Source organism: Lipotes vexillifer, unplaced genomic scaffold, assembly GCF_000442215.2.
Source record: "Lipotes vexillifer unplaced genomic scaffold, Lipotes_vexillifer_v1.1 scaffold802, whole genome shotgun sequence".
NCBI lineage: Eukaryota > Metazoa > Chordata > Mammalia > Artiodactyla > Lipotidae > Lipotes > Lipotes vexillifer.
The window spans coordinates 748,639-763,110 of NW_006790237.1; the positions used below are offsets into that span (position 1 = coordinate 748,639).

General features: G+C 53.9%; 1 protein-coding gene across 2 annotated transcripts in view; it reads left to right on the forward strand.

Annotated features, from left to right (window-relative positions):
- Window positions 1-83: 83 nt before the first annotated feature.
- The window catches only part of RUVBL2 (RuvB like AAA ATPase 2), a 15,067-nt gene continuing 678 nt past the window's right edge, over window positions 84-14,472 (forward strand). The window contains exons 1-13 of one of the 2 annotated variants that reach the window (XM_007463336.1): window positions 84-423; window positions 4,028-4,082; window positions 5,649-5,704; window positions 6,015-6,156; window positions 7,989-8,118; window positions 8,287-8,353; window positions 9,436-9,542; window positions 9,628-9,721; window positions 10,115-10,238; window positions 10,574-10,668; window positions 10,765-10,883; window positions 13,411-13,530; window positions 13,920-14,049. In XM_007463336.1, the coding sequence (XP_007463398.1) occupies window positions 412-423; window positions 4,028-4,082; window positions 5,649-5,704; window positions 6,015-6,156; window positions 7,989-8,118; window positions 8,287-8,353; window positions 9,436-9,542; window positions 9,628-9,721; window positions 10,115-10,238; window positions 10,574-10,668; window positions 10,765-10,883; window positions 13,411-13,530; window positions 13,920-14,049 (1,251 nt within the window). In that variant the 5' untranslated portion in view covers window positions 84-411. Of the gene's footprint in view, window positions 424-4,027; window positions 4,083-5,648; window positions 5,705-5,940; window positions 6,157-7,988; window positions 8,119-8,286; window positions 8,354-9,435; window positions 9,543-9,627; window positions 9,722-10,114; window positions 10,239-10,573; window positions 10,669-10,764; window positions 10,884-13,410; window positions 13,531-13,919; window positions 14,050-14,472 lie in introns of both variants that reach the window. The other variant, XM_007463337.1, reaches the window with a different exon arrangement.

Here is a 14,472-nt window from a genome sequence, read left to right on the forward strand (position 1 = left end):
CGAGCTCCAGTGGGCGGAGCTTATCGCTGCGCTAGCTGATTGGCCTTCAGCTCTGTCAATCCGAAGCTAGAGGCCCCAAAATTGGCGGGGGAGGGAAGACGGTGGATAAGGAGGAAAGGAGGCGTGGGGCACGTGTGGTTGCCCGAAGAAGTGTTAAGAATTTTGCAATCGGCCTTAGAAAGGAGGCCTGGGTAAAAGGAGGAGGAGCCACGAGGCGTGGGGAATGGACTCAGGAGTTCTGGGAACTCATCTTCTAGAGCAGCCTGGATGGGCGGGGCCTGAAAAGTGACGCCGCGCCTCACCAGGAGAACCACCGAGATATTTGGAGGACCTGGCAGTCTAGAGGGGCCAGAACGCCTCGTTCCTAGCGCGTTTCCGTTTCCGCTAGGATATTGGCGGTTGGTGAGCATCATGGCAACCTTGGTGAGTGTCGGCGTGCGGAGGGCTGAGGAGTCTCAAGGAGGAGGGGGCTGGACGGGGACTTTTGGATCTTAGCGGAGAGGAGACTGGGGGCCTGGACTCTTGGATCTCAGCGGAGAGGAGGCTGGGGGCCTGTACTCCTGGTTCTGAGGAAGGAGGGAGCTGGGGGCCCGGGCTTCAGGATCTGAGGGAGGAAAAAAGAAGGGACTAGGATACCGGCATCCTGGGTTCAAGTGAATATTTACAGTCTCAGTGGTCAAATCTGACTCCATCATCTTCTAGGAACTCCAACTTCCAATCCTTTGGGCGCAACTGCTCTCCAGTCCTTTGCCTTAAAGTCTGATGAGGGTTGTAGTGTCTTGGGCTCCAAGCCATCCAGCAGTCTTGGGTTGTTGATGGTGTGAATAGGACCTGAGTACAAGGGAGAAACACAGGCGGGGACCTGCCCTATGCGCTTCAGATCGTGGAGTTGCTTATTGAGTCTTGAGCCAAAAGAGAGAGTGTTGAGAACCCAGAGGGTGTCAGTAGAGAGCGGAAAGGGCCGGGGACACAGAGGCTTAGGAACTTGTCATGGGATTGTTTTAGCCATTTTCATATTCCCAGCATTTCATCAGGGCATGCCCAACGTGGATGCTCAATAAGTTAACACTTGAATGTATGCATGTGAACTCCATAAAGGAGAGACCAGGTACACTGGGCCAGGCACCTAGTACTTTTCTGAGAAACATCTGAATGAAGAAGGGATGTAGCCTTAGCTTGGGCGTTGGACGTGGCTTCCAGATGCCTCGGTTCCCATGGTGACCCCAGTCAAGATGGGGCTAGGGTCTGGATGAGAGTTAACTGGTGCCTGAGGGGCGACATGTGAGTCTGTTTCTGTTGTTATGGCAAAGGGGGTGGATGGGGAAGCGGAAGAGGAAAGGGCAGTGGCCACACTCCTGAGACCCAGTTCGCATGGGTGTGCATGAAGTATTGGGAGTATGAGGGGATGGTAGGAGCTCAGTTTTGTTTCCATGGGATCAGCAGGCAGCGGGGTGGTAGGAGAGGCTTATGGTGAAAGGAAAGATTTTGTAGGAGGCAGGTCTGTTTATGTTGGGATTGCCGAGGGTTGGGATTCCTGGACCAATGTCTATTTTTTGTCTCGAGTAGAGTCTGATAGGCTGTATAGGGGTGGGTGAGAGTATGTTCTCAATCTTCTGATAGGGGTTTGGAGGCAGTGACCAACCTCCTATCAGGAAGAGTAAGTGCGAGAGGTCACAAACAGCAAGGGAGGAGGCTTGTGACCATGCCATGGTCAGGAAGTCTGAACTCTTGGTTCCAGAGAGAGGAGGGTTTTCCTTGGGTTGGATGCCTGCATCTCCTCTCATTCTGGTTAGGAGACCTGTGAGGAGGAAGAGGGTTGGGGGCAGGTGGTCAAGGAGCTGGGTCAGCGTGCTGTCTTCTTAGGCCTCCCTTTCTTTATTCACCCCAGGCAACCTCTAATCTACTTTATGTCTCTAGATTTATCTATTCTAGACATTTCATATAAACGGAATCATACAACATGTAATCTTTTGTGTCTGGCTTCTTTCACTCAGCACAATGTTTTCAAGGTTCATCCATGTTGTAGCGTGGATCAGAACTTCATCCATTTAAAATAATATTATTTACTTATTTATGTAAATTTATTTATTTATTTTTGGCTTGGGTCTTTTTTTTTTTTTTTTTTTAAAAAATTTTCCAGAGTCCAATTCTTGAACAATCAGGCTGCTTCCACTTTTTATTCTTTTACAAACAATTCTACAATAATATCTTCATAAATGTGCTTTCTTTTACAAGTGGAAAGATAGGTGTAAGATAAATTTTTATAATGGAGACTCAGTCATGAGGTATGTGAATTTTCATTTGGATAGATATTGCGAATTGCTCCACAGATAGAGAGTACCAGTTTACCCTCCTATCAACAGTATATGTGAAACCCCCCCAAACCCTTGCCATGATTCTACATTATCAAATGTTTTCATCTTTGTTCATTGAGTCATGGAAAATGATATCGCAATATAGTTTTAACTTGACTTTCTTTCATGGAGGGTAAATACTTGTATTTGCTCTCTTGTAAATACTTAAACGAGAGTATTTCCTGTTTAAATCCCTTATCCACTTTTTTCCCATTGGATTTCTGGCCTTTTCCTTAGTGATTTACTTGTCAGAGCTCTACATACAAGAGAGGAATGAGTCTTGTATAATATGTGGTTTCATAGGAGACAAGGTTGCAAAATGGCGCTAGCACTCTTGGGTCTTTTTTTTTTTTTTTTTTTAAAGAATTGTATGCTGTGTTGGGTCTTCATTGCTGTGCGTGGGCTTTCTTTAGTTGCAGTGAGCGAGGGCTACTCTCCGTTGCGGTGCGCGGGCTTCTCATTGCGGTGGCTTCTCTTGTTGCGGAGCACGGGCTCTAGGCGCGTGGGCTTCAGTAGTTGTGGCACGCGGGCTCAGTAGTTGTGGCTCACGGGCTCTAGAGCGCAGGCTCAGTAGTTGCGGTGCACAGGCTTAGTTGCTCTGAGACATGTGGGATCTTCCCAGACCAGGGCTCGAACCCGTGTCTCCTGCATTGGCAGGCGATTCTTAACCACTGCGCCACCAGGGAAGTCCCTTCATCCCTTTTTATGGCTGAATAATATTCCGTTTTATGGCTACCCCATATTTTGTTTATCTATCCGTTGATGGATGTTTTGGGTTTTTTCCTCCTCTTGGTTATAAATAACACTGCCATGAATATCTTAGTGGATCTCCATTCAGTTCTGGATTGTCCCAGGCGGTGTTTACTCATCTGTCTCCCTGACATGAGAAGGGATAATGTCTGACTTTGCTCTTTGGAAAGCTGGGGACACAGGAGACCTCAGTTCCTGCTTGTTGAGTGAGCTCAGCACTTCAGGTCATCATTCATTCAAACTCCAAACATTGAGCCCCAAGGGAGACCAGTGAGATGTGGGCTGTGCCCTTCATGGGACTCACATCCATTGGAGACAAGAACATTGATCCAACAGTCTACCTTTTGAGTGTGAGATCAGACTCCCAGAAGAGGCCCTTCCTTCTGTCTGGACATCTAGAGACCCTAGAACTAGCCGGGCAGGGGCTGAGGTCAGGGCGAGTCTCCCTTAATGAGTGACGCTTGATCTGATTCAGTGAGGGGGGTGGGGAGAGCAGGCCAGACCAGGGAACTGCACATGCAAAGGCCTAGTGACAGAGCTGGGGCAGCGAGGCGCAAGGGGGGCCAGAACACGTCCAAGTTAATGCCCACTCTGCATCTGTCTTCGCAGCTCTGGGGAACGGGGAGGACTTCTTCCTTCAGCAAATAATTCCTGGGCACCAAACATGGGCCCGGCCATGGGGACGGGGCTGTGAACGAGACAGACACAGTCCTTGGCTTCCTGGGACTGACAGCGTAATGGGGTCAACCCACCAGCCCTAGTGGGTGACAGCTGAGGAGGATCTGGTGTTTGGGATGCCAGCCTGCCTGTGGGGAGGAGTGGAAAGGACTGTCTTGTGGGAGGCGGGCAGGAGGGACAGAGGAGGGGCTGTTGAAAGCTGGGACCGCAAAGGCTCTTACTGATGCGTCTTCCTCCAACTCCAGACAGCCACAACCAAGGTCCCAGAGATCCGCGACGTGACGAGGATTGAGCGTATCGGTGAGTGAGCGTGGGTCAGGAATAGGACCTGGCCCCTGCCTGCCCCCTGTACCCCTGACAGAGCCAGCTTACCCAGGACCCCCAAGAGGGAGTCGGCCTGCACACCATCCCACCATCCCCCATCCCCCCTATCTAAGGAGGGAGGATCCTGAGTTGCAGAGCAGGTCAGATGGCTGGGGGCGGGGGTGGGGTGGACCATGCCAGGCCTCAACCCCAGGCAGTACTGCTGCTGGCTTGGCTTCCCTGCCGGGTCTCCCTGATACCCCAGCATCCTGCTTGGAAATCGTGAAAGTGGATATTTGCTGAGTGCTGAGTGGGGTTGGCCCTGCACTGACTGTCCCAAACCCCAAGCACACGCATCATCTCTTTGAGGGCAGGGACCTGGTCTGTCTCCTTCCTAGCAGTGTCCCCAGCACAGGCCCTGGCAGACCAGACGCTCCACAGATAGCCATTGAATATGAGTTTGCATCCCTTGAATCCTTACAGTAGCCCCACAAGGTGCCTCTTGTGACTGTCATCCCATTTTTAGCTGAGGTGACCAAGACTCAGAGCAATCAAGCTCCTGGTCCCAGCTCATCTGGGACCAGAAGTTGGGGTGTAGTGGCAACAGCAGGGTGCAGCCTTTGCAAAGAGCCTTACTTGCAAGGAGGAGACTACACTTATTTGTTCACATTCGTTCATTCAGAGCTTCCAGAAGAGGCAGTAAAGGGCTCCTGGCTATGAACCTGGGTTCTGGAAGCACGCTGCTGGGTGCCACTTCTGAGCCACGTAGTGAGGGGCTAGTTGCTCTCTGTGCCTCAGTTTACTTACCTGCAAAACGGTGGGAGAGTAGTTCACCTCCTCAGTTGACATAAGATACAATAAGGTGAAGCACTTAGCTATCAAGGGCCAGCCCTGCTGGGAGCTGAGGACCCAGGAGACTCTAGCTGCACCCAGTCCCTGCCCTCAGCGTGCCTACAGGCCAGCACAGGGGTTGACACATCTTTCCTTAAAGTGCCAGGTAGTAAATCTTCTCTGTTGAAAGTAATCAATTCTGCTGCAGCAATACGAGAGCACCCCCAGATGGTATGTGAATGAACGGATGTAGCTGTGTGCCAATAAAACTTTATTTACAAAAACAAGTGCCCACCCGCAGGCTGTAGTTTGCCCAGCCCTGGTCTAGTGTAAAGCATTGGAATCCTGCGTCTTCACCTCTCACTGGCCGTGTGGTCTAGGGCAAGGGACCTAACCTCTCTGAACTCCTCCCCGCCTCCATGACAATGAGGGCCTGGGGGTGATTATTGAGCCCTGGCCACGATCCAGGGTGATAATAGCTGAGACTCTTGTTCTCAGAGTTACATGGAATGAGATTAGAACCTGGAAGGTCACTCAGGCCACCACGTAGCCTAAGAGCCACTCTTATTTACTGAGCATTTACCGTGTCCAGCCATCCTCCCAGTGAGGTGGGCAATCGAGGTGCCCCTGTAACCGAGGAGGAAACCAGGGCTCGGCGGGGAAGCCCCTCAGGCCACACATCGACAGGAGCTGGCTGGTAACCGTGTCTTCTGGTTCTTTCCCCACACACAGGCGCTCACTCCCATATCCGGGGGCTGGGGCTAGACGATGCCTTGGAGCCACGGCAGGTAGAGCCTAGGGGGCCGGGTGGGAAGGCTACTCCATGGGGGCCTCGGGCAGAGGGGACCCAGGGCTGTGGGGAGTATGGGGACTGCGTTATGATCTTCCAGACCTTTGTTTGCGCTGTATTTATAAAATTCAGCCGCATGTGCAGTTTTATCGGTCTTTAAAACATGGGGGTGGAAAAGGCTTTTTTGGCTTTTTTCTGAAGTCCTAGCCAACATGTCCTGTTTGATCTCATCAGCCTGGAGTCAGTAGAAATGCAGTAGTAGCCCAGGAGAAAGTCACCTTGTGTGCTCTGTCACCTCCCACCCCCAGGCTTCCCAGGGCATGGTGGGCCAGCTGGCGGCCCGGAGGGCAGCTGGCGTGGTGCTGGAGATGATCCGGGAAGGGAAGATCGCCGGCCGGGCAGTCCTCATCGCTGGCCAGCCGGGTACTGGGAAGACGGCCATCGCCATGGGTAAGACACCTCTCAGGGCAGGATCTCTTCTGGCCTTGCCAGATGATCCCTCCCGTGTAAGTCGGGGTCAGGTTCAGCCACGTCTAACAGATTGCTCAAAATGGCAGTGCCTTAAACACTATGGGTTTATTCTCTCCCATAGAATAATCTGAATGTAGGCCAATTCAGCCTTGTTGAACAGTGAAGGCTCCTACCTTCCTGCCTCCACATCACTTGCTTCCATGTCAGGGTCACCTCATGTTGCAAGATGGCCTACGCTCCAGCCATCCCACCCATACTCCATATGGGAAGAAGGAGAAAGGAATTGCAATGAGGGTGCACCTCCTAGAGGTGCAGCTGTCTTGGGACTCCCACACACTCTTGCTTATATTTTATTGACTAGAACTTAATGGCTACATTCTGCTGCACAAAAGAGTGAGACATTAAAACTTATTTTAATATTTTAATTGGGATCACTGCTACCCTAATAAAATGGGGGTTCTGGAATGAAGGAAGATGGGAAAGATGGGCATTGCAGAGACAGCCAGCAGTCTCTTTTGCAATGCATTAGTGATTTAAGATCTTTTTACTCACAACTGTCCCTCATCCTTGTTGAGCTCCTATTCATCCTTCAGAACCCTACCCAGGCATCTTTTCCTCATAGAAGCTTTCCTGGACTCTCCTCTCTTCCCACTCATTCCCACCTTTGTACCTTGACTGTGGGGCCAGGCAGTGAGAATCAAGATAACAGCTAGGTGTGCAGTTAAGATAAAGTAGTACTCATTCGGGTACCCTGGTGTCCCAGGCCCTGGACCAGACACTGCAGACACTAAGATGATTAAGACCAAAGTCCTGACTTTAAGAAGCTTCCGGCCTGGGAGAGGTGTTCGTGGACACGGTTCCGTCCAGGTTGATGAACAGAGGAGGCTTCTACCTCCGTTGAGGGGTGGTGGGGAGAGAAAACGGGGTGGCGGTTGTCGCTAGAGACTTCCCAGGTGAGTCAGAGCCTGAACTAAGACTTGTAGGATGTCTGGGAGTCTCCTGGACAGACGGTAGGGAGCAGGACACCCAGGCACAGAGTGTGACACACATCTGTAAAGGGAACCAAGGAGAGTTCCCGGCTCACACTGGTCAGGAGGGTTCGGTGACTTCCTGTCTGGGAGACTTGGCTCAGAGCTGGGCAGAGCCCTCAGGAAGGGGAGCTGGCAGAGGGGCTCAGCACTTGGAGTGATGGCCGGAATGGCCCCGCTGTCTACCAGCCAGCTCCAGGCCCCAAGCCATAGAGGAGGCCCATCCCTGTGCTGGTTCCAGACCATGTGACGGAGTCGTGGTTGAGCACCAGTGTATCCCTGCCTGCCCTCGTAATCGCTCCTATGCAGGGTGCCATCCCGTGCCAGTGCTTGTCATGTTATCGGTCCCATTACACAGAGGGGCAAACCAGCTTGGGGAGCAGACTTCTCAAGGTCACCCGGTGCTAAGCCCTGGAGCCAGGATTCGAACCTATGCAGTCTGACTCTCTTACCTTCAATTTCAGCCCCTTGCCTCTACCCCTGCTCATCACCCCCAAGCCCTGAGGCTCAACAGCTCTTAGAGGTTAGGAGGAAGGCTTGGCAAGATTATAGAGTCATAAGGTTTGCCCTCTGGGCAGCGCAGGGTTCTGATCCAGGGCCTCCCCATGCGGCCCTCCGTCCCCTGCCTTCTCTGCATCTCCTTGTCTGCCCCTCAGCACCCTGCCCCTCTCTCCTGCTCTCCTGCCTGAGGAGGAAGAGGAGCTGGTTTGCCACAGAGCGGGTGTTGGGGACCTGGTGCCAGGGCTGCCCCCACCTACCCAGGCTGCCTCCCCTCCTTCCCAGGCATGGCACAGGCCCTGGGCCCTGACACCCCGTTCACAGCCATCGCCGGCAGTGAGATCTTCTCCCTGGAGATGAGCAAAACAGAGGCACTGACACAGGCCTTCCGGCGCTCCATCGGTGTGCGCATCAAGTAAGCAGGGGGTGATGCCAGGTCCCAGCGGCCTTGGGATGTGTGTTCCGCACCGCCCCCACCCCCGGAGCCCTGGCCAGCTCATCCTGCACCCAAGGGCTCACGGGAGTTGGCAATTCCTGAGGGCCCAGGCCTCGGGCTCTCTCCTTAGATCTGTTCTCTGCCCAGGGAGGAAACCGAGATTATTGAAGGGGAGGTGGTGGAGATCCAGATTGATCGGCCAGCAACAGGGACGGTGAGTCTAGGCTACCCTCAGGGCTGGAGGGTGGAGGTCAACTTGCACTTTTAACACCTGTAAACAGCCTCCTAAATTAGTCTCATCCATTGCAATTAAATTCTGAATTTTAAAAACATGGTAGGAGAATCTTTAAAAATAGGGAAAGCTATTCCCCCAGATAGTTCTTTAAATTAGATTTTGATTACAGAAGAAATCCGTGGATACATCCTCCCTTTAAAAATGAACAACCAAAACTCCCTTTAACTCCCTCCCCAATCCCAGTACTTTTATGCTGCCACCTGTCCCTACAAAGGGAGCACCTCACTGTGGAAACAATTCCAGGAAACAGGAGAGACTCCAATATGCTGGGGAAAGCCCAGACTTGGTGACTGTTCATCTTGTGAGGAAGGGCGTGGCATTTTGTTTTCTTAGCTTATCTTGTGGGGAGGGGCGTGGCATTTTTTGTTTTCTTAGTTGTGTTTAGCTGAGTTCTTCTGGGTTTGAGATCAACAAAAACCGCCTTTCATTTGTATAGAAAAGGAGTGTTACAGTGGGACCCCTTTGGCCATTCTGTGAGACCTTAGGTCCCTGTTGTTTTTACAGATTTTGTCTTTTAGGTTTTTGTTTGTTTCTTTACTGGATTTTTTTTTTTTCTTTTTTTTTGCGGTATGCGGGCCTCTCACCGTTGTGGCCTCTCCCGTTGCGGAGCACAGGCTCCGGGTGTGCAGGCTCAGCGGCCATGGCTCACGGGCCCAGCCACTCCGCGGAATGTGGGATCTTCCTGGACCGGGGCACGAACCCGTGTCCCCTGCATCGGCAGGCGGACTCTCAACCACTGCGCCACCGGGGAAGCCCTCTTTACTGGATTTTTAATAATAGCTTTATTAATGTGCAATTGACAGCCAATAAGCCACACCCTTGAAGGTTTACAGGATGTTAGGCTTTGACACACATGCACCCAGGAAGCTGTCACCACAGTTGTGACAATGGATATCTTCGTCAAGCCCCCAAAGCTGCCCCATGTCATGCTTGTTCTGAAGCTGTGTTAGGGAGACATTGGGCCCGTCTCTGAGCCCCTTGCCTGGCATGTCACCCATCAGGGCTCCAAGGTGGGCAAGCTGACCCTCAAGACCACAGAGATGGAGACCATATATGACCTGGGCACTAAGATGATCGAGTCCCTGACCAAGGACAAGGTCCAGGCTGGGTGAGCAGTGGGGGCCGCACCAGGTGGTCAGGGTAGGGGAGCTCTGGCCCTTCCTTTCCTCACCCCCACCCTTCATCCCCTGCAGGGATGTGATCACCATTGACAAGGCCACGGGCAAGATCTCCAAGCTGGGACGCTCGTTCACACGCGCTCGAGACTATGACGCCATGGGCTCCCAGGTGGGCCAGGGCTCCAGGTCCCGTCGGTCAGGCACCAGGATGTTTTTCTCTCCTCCATCACCCCAGGGCCCACAGGGTCTGGATCCTCCTGTCACCCCAACCCCATGTCCCTGGTACTCCTGGTTCTTCCCTGTACCCTCTAGGACAGCTGGGGCCCCTTAGCTTGGCACTTGGCTCATGATTTCCGGGGTCCTCCAGGAACCCCCATATCCTTCAGTGCTGTTGACTGCCATGGTCTTGACTACCCCTTGGGCCTGGGGTTTCTGGGTGACCCCCATCTGGATTCTTAGTTCCATTCCAGGGAGCCCCAGTCTTCCCCAGATGGCCCCTCGGGCCCCCACTTCATGCTCTTTTCTGCCCTTGTCCACACCGAACCCCACCCCGGCCCCATAGACGAAGTTCGTGCAGTGCCCAGACGGGGAGCTCCAGAAACGCAAGGAGGTGGTGCACACGGTGTCCCTGCATGAGATTGACGTCATCAACTCCCGCACCCAGGGCTTCCTGGCCCTCTTCTCAGGTGAGGCCCAGCCGTCGTCTCCCCCCGCCCCGGGGGGCCTGGCAGCTCCCCTCTCCCTCTCCCATCCACCAGTACGGCCCCCCCGTGACGATGGCTTTTCCCCTCTGCCCCCATCCCTGTTCGCCGACTCCTGTTTTTCTCCATCTGTAGTGTGGTTCGTCTTTCCCCCTGTGTTGCCTCTCTGGGACATCTCCGACTCCCTGGCCCTCCCGTCGTGCTGCCACTCCAGGGCTTGGTCTCTCTTCCCTCTGTCCCCGGCGTCCCATCCTTCTGCATCTTGGTCCACCCTCCGGCCCTAGATCCCTGTCTTGTCTCTGACACCGCGCCTCCCACAGGTGACACAGGGGAGATCAAGTCAGAAGTCCGAGAGCAGATCAATGCCAAGGTGGCCGAGTGGCGGGAGGAGGGCAAGGCGGAGATCATCCCCGGCGTGAGTACCGGGATGGGGCCAGGGCAGGTGGCGTTGCGGTGGGGGAGAAGAGGGGGCACAGGAGGTGGGTTTGACATCCACCCCCCTGGCCCCCAGGTGCTGTTTATCGACGAGGTCCACATGCTGGACATTGAGAGCTTCTCCTTCCTCAACCGGGCCCTGGAGAGTGACATGGCGCCTGTCCTCATCATGGCCACCAACCGCGGCATCACCCGGTGAGCCACTGCCAGCCCCTCAGCGGCCCCTGGGGAGAATGGGGACCTCTGGGTGGTGGGAACGGTCACTGGGTGAGCAGGGCACGTTTGGTGAGCACCTCGTTAGGGAGCGGTGGACTTGGCTATCCCCAAGCTTTGTGGCCCAGACAAGACAGTGTACTTTCCCCTCAAACTAAAGTAGGTGGCTGGTCAGGGCTGGTGGGCAACTGTGCTCCACAAGGAAGTCCAGGTACCATGTTCTTTCTGTTTTCTTGTTCCCGTAGCCCTTAAGGCTCCAGTTCCCAAACTGTGTGCCAAGGCACCCCAGGGTACTGCAGAGAACACAGGAGTGCTGTGGAATGTTTTTTTGGTTTTTGTTTTTTTAAAAATTTTTGGCTGCACTGGGTCTTCGTTGCTGTGCGCAGGCTTTCTCTAATTGCGGCAAACGGGAACAACTCTTAGTTGCCGTGCGTGGGCTTTTCATTATGGTGGCTTCACTTGTTGCAGAGCGTGGGCTCTAGGCCTGCAGGCTCAGTAGTTGTGGAGCCAGGCTGTAGAACGCAGGCTCAGTAGTTGTGGTGCATGGGCTTAGTTGCTCTGCGGCATGTGGGATATTCCAAGACCAGGGCTCGAACCCATGTCCCCTGCATTGGCAGGCAGATTCTTAACCACTGCGCCACCAGGAAAGCCCCTGTGGGATGTTTTAAGGTTTTAAGGGATGCACAGTGACATGTTTTGGACGCTGCAGAAACTACTACAATTAAGTTGCTTACACCTAACTGCTTAATAGAAATAAAGGGAACGAAGCTTAGTATTTCTCTTGACCTAAGGATACCATGGAAAAATTCCTGAGACATGAAGGGTACCAGGCACCATAACGCTTGGGAACCTCTGCCCTAGGGTGTTGCTGTGCCATGTCCTCCCTGCTGGCTCTTCCCCACCTCATCTACATTTCAAGAGTCCACAGGAAGGGAGAAGGAAGTGGAGGGCAGAGAGCTTGAAAGAAGCTGGGGCCCAAAGGCTGCACCCAGCATGGCCACCTGGACCCATTACCCAGGGCTGCTCAGGTGTGTGGCAGCACCTGGCTGCACGGTAGCCCAGGGACCAGCACCTCCAGGGCAGCAGCCATGTGCCAGCTGTAGTGCAGGGAAGACAGGGGCATGGCTTCCAGGGGCAGCAGGCAGGTTGTCCTTGGCTCTGTGCTTGGCCCTTTTCCAGGATGAACTGCTTGGCCCCCTCAAAAGAAGCTCGGGAGGTAATATTGTCTCAGCCCTGCTTTATTTTTTTTTATTATTTTTTTGGCAATGCATCACAGCTTGCAGGATCTTAGTTCCCCAATCAAGGATCAAACCCGTGCCCCCTGCAATGAAAGCGCGGAGTCCTAACCACCCGGACCACCAGGGAATTCCTTCAGCCCCATTTTAAAGATGGGGACAGCAAGGCCTGGTAACTTGCCCAAGGTCACACGTAGAAGGTGGCGGGGCCAGAATTTGGTATCCAGATGACAGGGTTGGACGAGATCAGCTGAGAGCATGTTTGGAGCAGCTGCAGTTCAGGCTGTGGGAACAGGGGTGTCTCCTGTGAGGGGCAGCAAACGCAGTCACTCCTCTGCAGATTCCGTATTCGTGGATCTGCTTACTCGCTACAGTTGATTTGTAGCTCCCAAACTGGTGTCCATCACACTTCGGCAGTCATTCACAGACGTGTGCAGAGCAGGAAAAAATTGAATCGCCCATGGCAGACAATCCAGGCGAGGGTCAAAGCAGGCAGCGCTTTGCCTCCTAGTTTCAGTTCATGTGCTGTAAATAAGTGTTCTTTTACTGATCTGTTTAGTGCCACATTTGTCACATTGTATGCTTTTTGTCCCTGGTAATTTTGCTGTTTAAAATGGCCCCCAGCTGTCCAGTGTCGCTAAGCGCAAGAAGACAGGGATGTGCCATACGGAGAAAACACATGTGTTAGATGAGCTTCCTTCAGGCACGAGTTCAAGTGCTATTGGCTATGAGTTCATGAATAAGTCAATAATATATATTGAATAAGGTGTCTTTAACCTGAAACCGGGCTATGTATTGGTTGGTTGCCAAAAATTGTGACCAGAGGCTCACAAGAGCCTAACCCTGTATTTGCTAATTGAGCATTCGCCTCCACTTTGTAGAATGCAGCTACCATGAATAATGGGAATCTGCTGTTTCCTAGCACCACGTGCCAGGCCTCGTGCTGGGCCAGGTGCAGCCGGGGACAGGACCGGCACAGCTGCTTCCCTTGTGGAGCTCTGTGTCAGGCAGAGGAGTGGGACCTTGATCCAGTAATCCCGGACACAGATACCTAGCTAAAACCAGCTCAGCTCCAGGGGGATTGATGCAGTCAGGGGGTGGCTGCGCCGTCAGGCAGTGACACCAGCCCGGAGCTGAAGGCTAACCGGTATTTGGTCCAGTGAGCGGGCTGTGGCTAAGGGGGTTGGTAGAGGTGGGGTGTTCTGAGTAGAAGGAATGGAGAGCCAGGTTCTAAGAGCATCACCCTGACAGCCTCCCTTCCCCCTCCTCCCCAGGATCCGGGGCACTAGCTACCAGAGCCCCCACGGCATCCCCATTGACCTGCTGGACCGCCTGCTTATCGTCTCGACCTCTCCCTACAGCGAAAAAGACACAAAGCAGATCCTCCGCATCCGGTGCGGGGGGCGGGGGCACCCCTGGCCTTCCTGGGCAGGACCAGGCTGCAGGCCTGAGAGGCAGGGCTGGTGTCCACCCTGTTTGACACGTGGCAACACTGAGTTCTGAGGGGGAGGTCACTGGGCCTGCCAGAAGCAGGACTGGGCTGGGTATCCAAGCAGTGGCCTATGATGGGGGGGTGCTCTTTGGAGAAGAGAGGGGTTGTGCTGGTGACTGACCTTGTGGAAAGACCCCTGGAAGGGAGAGGCTCAGGAGGCCCAAGGTTTGGGCCCAGCCTGTGCCTCGGTGGCTCTTCTGTGCTTCTGAGGACGTGGACTCCACGTGTACCCCGGGAGGTCCAGCAGCGCCACGACCCTGGCTGAATGCCACCTACGCCCCCTGCCCACAGGTGTGAGGAGGAAGATGTGGAGATGAGTGAGGACGCCTACACAGTGCTGACCCGCATTGGGCTGGAGACCTCGCTGCGCTACGCCATCCAGCTCATCACGGCCGCCAGCCTGGTGTGCCGGAAACGCAAGGTCAGCGGCTGTGTCTGCCCAGGGGTCAGATGAGCGAGTGGAGGACATGCTACTCCCAGGGCTTTCCCTGGGCAGTTGCATTTAGTCCCAGAACCCAAATTTTCAAAGGCAGGGGACTTTGGTCTCTCGGGTTAATTTCTGTGGCTCGGGAGGTGCTGAGTAAATATCTATTGGCTGCAAGTTGATGCTGTTAAGTCCATTTTACAGATGAAGAAACTGAGGTGGTAGGGGGGCTTCCCTGGTGGCGCAGTGGTTGAGAGTCCGCCTGCCGATGCAGGGGACGCAGGTTCGTGCCCCGGTCCGGGAAGATCCCACATGCCGCGGAGCGGCTGGGCCCGTGAGCCATGGCTGCTGAGCCTGCACGTCCGGAGCCTATGCTCCGCAACAGGAGAGGCCACAACAGTGAGAGGCCCACGTACCGCA